The following is a 7788-nucleotide window of genomic DNA, read 5'->3' as shown; positions in this document are numbered from 1 at the left end:
ATTATTTCTCCTCCCATGCCATCGTCATCTGTTGTTTCGGTAACCATTGCCAGAGCCATGCTTTACTCGATTTTTTTTCCCTATTTCTGTGTATCACCACCAAGCTGAGAGGCCGCAGGCCTCCCCCAGCCTCGCCCCTCGGTTTCAATTCTTTCCTCCGCGGTTGCCGCCGCTCGGATTTCGGTCGCCGCCGGCTGGTTGTTTCACAGGGCAGGGCTGGGAGGGAAGGGAAAGCTTTCCGGCGGTGGACGGAGGCGAGCGGCTGCGGGTGGGCACAGGCCGGCCCCTGCGCTGCCTGCAAGCAGGGCTGATGCTGCTGTGGCCCCGGCGGGGCGGGCACCAGGCCGGCGGCCGAGCCCGGGCACCGCCGCCTCTACGGCCGAGTCAGCCTGGCGGGGCTCTGAGACGCCGGGAACGCCCGCTCGCTCGCCGTTCCGGCACCCGTGGGGGGTCACAGGCCGCTGCGCTGGCCGCCTGCACCCCCCGCCCCGCTGCCGGCCCCCGGGCCCGGGCCCCGGCCCCACTCGCGGCTCGGCTCTGCCCGCCGGGGGCGGGGCGTGGGGCGGGGCCGGGCGCGCTGAGTGGCCCTCGAGGGCGGGGGCGGGGCTTGAGGCGGGGCGTGGCGGCTGCCGGGCGCGCTGAGTGGCCCCCGAGGGCGGGGGCGGGGCTTGAGGCGGGGCGTGGCGGCGGCCGGGCGCGCTGAGTGGCCGCCGGGGGCGGGGGCGGGGCTTGGGGCGGGGGCGGGGGCGAGAAAAGCGGCGGGGGAGCGGCAGCGGCGGCGGCGGGCGCGCGGGGCGGCGGAGCGGCGATGCGCCTGACGCAGAGCATGTGCACCATCGCCGAGGGCGCGCCCGGCGGGGAGGCCTGCCCCGCCGCCCGGCCCCGCCTCGTCAAGATCGCGGTGGTGGGGGGCAGCGGCGTGGGCAAGACAGGTGAGGGGTCGGGGCGGCGGGGCGCGGCGGGGGGCGGCGGCGGAGCGCGGCTAACGTTGCCTGTCTGTGCCTGCCCGCAGCGCTGGTGGTGCGGTTCCTCACCCGGCGGTTCATCGGCGACTACGAGCGGAACGCAGGTGGGCGAGCGGCGGCGCGGGTGTTCCCGCTGGGCCTGGGGATGGGGCGCTCCGCGGCCGGCGGGGGCCGGGAGGGGAGAGCGGCGCCCGGCTCCCCCGCAGCCGCCCGGGGGGGAGCGGGGCTGGGCGAGCCCTGGGGGGCAGCGTGCAACCCCCGGCGCCCAGCCAGCTCCCGAGCGTAGCTTAAACGCGGGGCCGTAGGCGCACCTAGCGGGTGTTTTTACCAAGCGCAACCCGCCGAGACGCTGCGGGGCCGGCGGCTCGCTTCAGCCTTGCTGCCCGCGCAGCTCCGGCCGCCCTCGGAACGGGGGCGCAGGTTGCGGCCGCGGCTTGGCCGGCGCTGTTCTGCTGCGGCTCCGCTCTCTAACGCAGTTTAACGCTGTCGTGGTGTACCCCCAGCCAGCAACCAGGCACCACGCAGCCGCTCGCTCACTCCCCCTGCCCCGGTGGGATGGGGGGGAGAATCGGAGGGGTAAGAGGGAGAAACACTCCTGGGTTGAGATAAGAACAGTTTAATTATTGAAATAAAATAAAATAATAATAACAACAATATAATAATATCCAAAGCAAGTGATGCACAATGCAATTGCTCATCACCTGCTGACCGATACCCAGACAGTTCCCGAGCAGTGATCGCTGCCCCCCGGCCAACCCCCCCTAGTTTATATACTGAGCATGACGTCATATGGTATGGAATAGCCCTTTGGGCAGTTTGGATCAACTCTTCTGGCTGTGCCCCCTCCCAGTTTCTTGTGCACCTGGCAGAGCATGGGAAGCTGCAAAGTCCTTGACTGGCATAAGCAGTACTCAGCAACAACTAAAAACATCAACGTGCTATCAACATTCTTCTGCTAAATCCAAAACACAGCGCTATGCCTGCTACTAGGAAGAAAATTAACTCTATCCCAGCCAAAACCAGGACAAACGTCCTGCAGTGAAAATGTCCCTCTTTGAAGAAGCCTTTTAGCTAAACCAAGAAAACATTCTCTAAACCTAATACTGTGTTACCCTTTGTAAACAGCATGCCAGCAGCTAAATGAGCTGGACGGTGCCAGCTTGATGGGGAAAGCGAAGAGGCGATGTTACGTACTTGCTTGAGTGCAGTACAGTGGGAAGCCTAAACTAACGTGAATGTAAAATAGACAGCATTCTGTTGAGGCAATGACTCGAAAAAGCCAAACAGATTAAAAGAAGAAAAACAACCCCAACAAACAGGTCAGCTAGCAGAGAGGTTTTTTTAGAAAAATGGTTTGTTAAAGTGCAAAAACACACTGAATGACAAGCAAGTGGCCTTCCTATAATAGCTGGTTATTTTGCATGCTTACCTTCATCATCTGAGTTAAGACAGTCGTTAAGAAGTGATTAAGTTCCAAGTTGCACAGTATTAGATGCCAAGCTTCTAAACAAGTCAATGCAGGATTAAATCCCAGGTTTCTAGTACAGCTGTAAACTTATGGGTTGTTACGCACAAAAAAAATTTGCAACGCTAGTCCCTGACTTCATAAGCAGCGATACAACTTTTCTTGCACAACTGATGGGTGGCAAAAGCAACATTTGTCTGTGTGTAGAGTGGTGGCTGTACTTGTGAACCTGTTGGTGTTCTTGTCAGGTAATCTCTACAGCAGGCACATCCAGATAGATGGAGAGATGTTGGCTATTCAAGTGCAAGATACTCCAGGAGTTCAGGTGAGCTAGATGCAGCCACGCAGTTCACCCAAGCAGCTCTAAATCTGTGCGTGTGCCTGTGTTCCTCTGTGTGCAGCGTCTTGTTATGATCCATTTTGGAGTTTGGTGTTCCGTGTGGGAGAGGTGGTAACTTCTGCTTTAGCCAGTGAAGCCAGATGTGTTGCGTGCCTGTAGTATGCTGGTAGTAAAAGAAAACAACTGTTTTGATGAATCATTTGTACATTGGAGGCCCGTTACTTTTGAGTGGCTGAATTGCTTAAGTGTCTTGTTCCTGTATATTGGGAATGTTAGACACAAACCCAGAAACAATTCTGTGCAAATAAGGTACATGTGGAAGAAAATGTCATGACTGCTGCCCAACAAGCTTCATAAATGGGTATGCTAGAAGGCGAGGTCTGCTATATTGTGGCTGTGCTCATTAGTGTGTCGCAAGTTAAAGTTTTGAATGTATAGACCTGAGTAATGCTGGATTGTTGCCTTTTTGAACTGGGCAACACTCCAGGTCTAAATGCTTCCAGCTCATATCTTTGCTTCCCCAGACTTACTGTCTAGCCAGTTAATTTCCCATTCTGTGGAACTACAAAGTCTTTCTCTGCATGCAGAACTACTCAGGTCAATTTTCCATTTGAGTATAGCAAACTCCAGTGTTAAATTCCAGCTTTTTGCAGCTGAATCAACATGCATTTATTCGCTATGCTCAGATGAGGTTTGTACTTAAATGTGAAATGCAAATATATATGGCTGAAGCTGTAAAATGCTATTTGGCTTTACTGACTCTTAAAGACAGGTTCCTTTAATCTTTTATGACTTCAGCTATCTAATTTGAGACCGTTCACTTTTCAGATCCATGAACACAACCTGGATTGTAATGAGCAGCTGAACAGATGCATTCGCTGGGCAGATGCCCTGGTGATTGTCTTCTCCATCACAGACTACAAGAGCTATGAACTACTCAGTCACCTTTACCATCACGTCCGACAGTTGCATCCAGGAAACACGGTCCCTGTTGTCATTGTAGCAAACAAAGCTGATCTCTTGCATATCAAAGAGGTGGAGCCTCAGCATGGACTTCAGCTGGCCAACATGCTGGGCTGTACTTTCTATGAAGTGTCTGTCAGTGAAAACTATAACGATGTCTTCAATGCCTTCCATCTCCTCTGTAAAGAAGTCAGTAAACAGCAAACAACCAGCACCCCTGAGAGAAGGAGAACCTCTCTTATTCCACGGCCAAAGTCGCCCAACATGCAGGATCTGAAGAGAAGGTTTAAGCAAGCTTTGTCTGCCAAAGTGAGGACTGTCACTTCTGTTTGACAGCAGAGCTCTTGGTCTTCCCAACGTTTAGCCCGAGACTGAAACCTGGGGTGTTTAACACTGGCACATCTAGAGTCTGAGGCATTGTGAAAGGAGGATGGTTCGGGTAGCCTTTTGCGTCGCTGTAGAAACAAGCAGTTGCTTAAAAAAGGAACAGTGGCAGATTGGAAAAAGAAAAAACCCAAAAACTCTTGAAATGGTTCTAGGATGTGATTTGTTCCGCAAGTGTTTTCATTTGGAAAAGGAACTTTCCAGTAAACGAAATAAGCCTTCAGTTTGCCTTTTCTCCAATGTGACACATTTGACTTAATGCTTGTGCAGAAACAACCTTTTAGCTGTAACTCAACTTCTTGTACTTGAGCAGGGAAACACCCTGAACTGCAGTTCACTGTTAAGAAATAACCACTCGAGTCTTGTTTTCACTTGGATGAAGGACAGCATGATGTATCCGTTTAATTTTATTGCACAGTAGCACTGTTTATTTCCCATGTATTTCAAAACAAATCAGCAAACATGAAATCATTCTGTAAAAATAAGTGTAAAATAAGTGGACATGACTGGGTATCACGACTGTAAACAATGGTCCTTTATTTTTTTTTTTTTTTACTAGCTATGTTATTGCTGACAAGTTTACCAGATTTGTTTTATGTGAAACTATTGTCCACAGGGTGTAAACATATCTAATTACAAATAACTTGTGGGGTTTTTTACTGTCTGAAAAAAATACTGTCCAGACTAAATGATCCAACATGAAGCTTTTGAGGAATGAGCGTGGAGTTGGAGTGATAGTCCATTAACAGCTGCCAGTGTAAGACACTTCTCTCTGTGTGCAATAGGCACAGAAGGAATGTGGCTGTGATTTGGCTCAGTGTGAAGCATGGCTGGCTCCAGGCAATGAAGCTGGTGGTTTGTTCTGAGCTGAGCCAGTCCCTGTTCATCCTTAAACACATGGCAGACATATATATATGTGTGTGTATATATATATATATATAAAAAATAATTTTTTTTTTACATTGAGCCAATGGAGTCACAGGCTAAAGGCCTTATACACATGCACTTTAAAAAGCCAGTTGTGCTTTTGTTTAAACTGTAACTTATTTATTTTGTGTACAGTTACTCCTCATAGGGAGTAGACTTTTCATTCTTACTGCCTGGTTCAACATTAAATTTTTGAATTGCATGTTTTCTTGTGTGTTCTTCATGGGTGAGAAACACTGGGCAATAACCAGTGAAATGTTGAGACAAAGTAATAGTTTTCTCAAGGCAGTTAACATACATTGCAGAAAGAGTCAGAAGGCCGATTCATCCTATACTGTTGCTTTATTAGCATAAACCATGGGGGGAGGGGGGGGGGAGCTCTCACAACTACTTTACAACTTCCTTTTAAGAAATTCTAATAGGAGAGACACTGAATAAGGCAGAGACCTTTCAAATTAAAATGGGATTCTTTTATCTCCCCTTGTCAAAAAAACCTCCAGTAAAAAAAAAAAGAATGATGTAAGGTAGGTCAAAATCTGGAAGACTGCCAAGTGTTTTAAGTGACTTCCACTTTCTTCTTAAAAAAAAAAAAGAGCAGCTTTATGTATTGAGCTATATGACAATGAAGAACTTAATCAAATTACTACAAGTCTTCAATCATTTTATTCATGCTTAAAGTAGCTTTACTGGGGGCTTTCCTGAGGAGGGTGCTGGTGCTGGGATGGGGGTGACTGTGGCACAGGCTCACCTGGTTAGCATGCAGCAGGTGTAGGGAAACCCTGACAAAGTCCTGCTGATGATAATCTTTTTGAGCATGAGCTACTGGTCAAGTGACTTAGGACTAGACATGAACAAAAATGAGCTTGGCCATCCGGTCTGAGCTTATTACCAAATACTGCTTAGCTTATTAATATAGTAGTAAATCCATTTGCCGAGGGTAGCCTTGCGTTTTCTCTTCCTCATACCTTTTGAGTGTTGCTTCGTGTCACATGCAGAGGGCTTAGACATGCCTTGCTGTGGTCCTGCACCTGCCCAAGGAAAGCATTTCTGTGCTGTTCCTGCTCGCACGAGACTGGCAGACCTCTCATCCCCCTGGCCTTTTCCCTGAGCACAGGCTATGTGTAGCTACTAAAGCTAGTTCCTACCAACAAGGAGCTAACTGTTACACTGGGGTCACTGAAAAGGCTCCACTCCAGTCTTGCTCTAGAAGAGGAGGAGGCTCTTGTGACCATCTCCTTTCTCCTCTTCAGCTACTGAGTATGACATGGTGGCTGAGTCCCAGGCGTCCACTGCCACAGCTGTGGCCCCACTGGCTGAAAAGATTCCTCCAAAACGTGTGTGTGTGATGGGGAGGATGATGACTTGGAAAACTAGTCTCTGCCTCAGTAAAGGCGCTGCTTGACCAGTGTCTGCTTGAACTCACCCCCTCCTCACTAGCCTATATAATATGTCCTCAGATGGCCAAGGCAGAGACCTGAGAGCATCTGATGAAAGACAGGTGAGGGTGAGACAACCACACCTGCCAGCCTCCAGCCTCTCAGGAAAGCGGCAGCATCTGAGAGGTGCGAGCGCCTCAACTTGCTGGCCAGCAATGGCCGCTGGATGCAGGACAGCCCTTCTGCTACCAGCAGAGTGTGGAGACCCCTCTAGGACACCTCCCAAGACAGAATGTCTAGGTTCTTAGGGGCGACAAATACTGCAAAAGAAAAAGGGGTCTCAGGAATATGCAGTCCTGGTGTGCATAGCCCTGTGTACTAGGAGAGAAGGAGAAGAGGGATGAGGTTTGGCATTGTGAGAGCATTGCTTTATTGATTACAGAATTTACAAAACATCCATATTCTAAGATTAAACAGTACAGAAGGACAGAAAAGAAACCAAGACACTGGCTATTTGATTTCCAGTTGCTCTGTTCAAACTATTTCTTGAGCTTTTAACACTGCAATCTCATAATATTTCTCATTTTTTATAGCACAAAGTTCCATTCTATAGTCATTCTTATAAATCTCTTTTCCATAGAGGCAACATTGTCCATGCTTTATAATCGGTCCTTTGTTTCCTTCCAGCCACTCAAAAGTGAATTTAAATCAAAATGCACCCTTTTCTGAAGACCATTATAAACATTTAAGACAACTTACGCTAGCTAGTGAACAAAGGTTAAAAAGCTACTTCCCATTTAATCTATTCCTTTGGCATAATAAAGAATGCTATGATAGACTGAATGTCACTTCTAAGTTCACATTCTCATCTCAGTGTAAGCTGTAGTCTTAGCATCCCTTGGATGAAGCAAGAGGATGTAGCTTTAGAGCTCCACCATTTTATGCTGCAATTCGGAAGTCTTGGTGCTATATGCAATCACAATCTCTATTGGCTACTGCTTTTTTATTGTATATCAAAGTGTTATAAGGAAAACTTACATAACTGAATCTGATAGTGGCTCTTTCATGATCAGAAATTAGTTGTCTAATCATGCTGTTCAGAAATCTAGCTCAAGAAAGAATCTGTTGCCGCGACCTCTTGAAAATGGGATCGTGCTTTTTTTTTTCCCCCCTCTTTTTCTTTTTTAAATGCATGTGAGGGCAGGATTCTTCCAGGGTTATCATCAAACCATCACAGCCCATATGTCCTCCTGCGTAAACCTACAGAGAAGTGTGCTATCAGAAACAGTCTTTTTTCCTGGGACTAGTGGGAGGAGAAACTAGAGCAGGAAACAGGAAGCTGAGAGAGAAGCAACCACCTAATCCAGC

The 7788-nt window shown here is 48.8% G+C and overlaps 1 protein-coding gene across 1 annotated transcript; it reads left to right on the top strand.

Moving 5' to 3' along the window:
- The first annotated feature begins 808 nt into the window (after positions 1-808).
- RASL11B (RAS like family 11 member B) lies at positions 809-4066 on the top strand. Its single transcript, XM_075709563.1, has 4 exons — positions 809-932; positions 1013-1069; positions 2679-2755; positions 3599-4066. Exons 1-4 carry the CDS (start codon positions 809-811, stop codon positions 4064-4066), a joined length of 726 nt encoding a protein of 241 aa, XP_075565678.1.
- Positions 4067-7788: the final 3722 nt, after the last annotated feature.

Source organism: Pelecanus crispus, chromosome 4, assembly GCF_030463565.1.
Source record: "Pelecanus crispus isolate bPelCri1 chromosome 4, bPelCri1.pri, whole genome shotgun sequence".
In the NCBI taxonomy this organism is placed as follows: domain Eukaryota; kingdom Metazoa; phylum Chordata; class Aves; order Pelecaniformes; family Pelecanidae; genus Pelecanus; species Pelecanus crispus.
The sequence above is the reverse complement of the archived record's forward strand: the minus strand, read 5'-3'. Positions and strand labels throughout refer to the sequence as shown.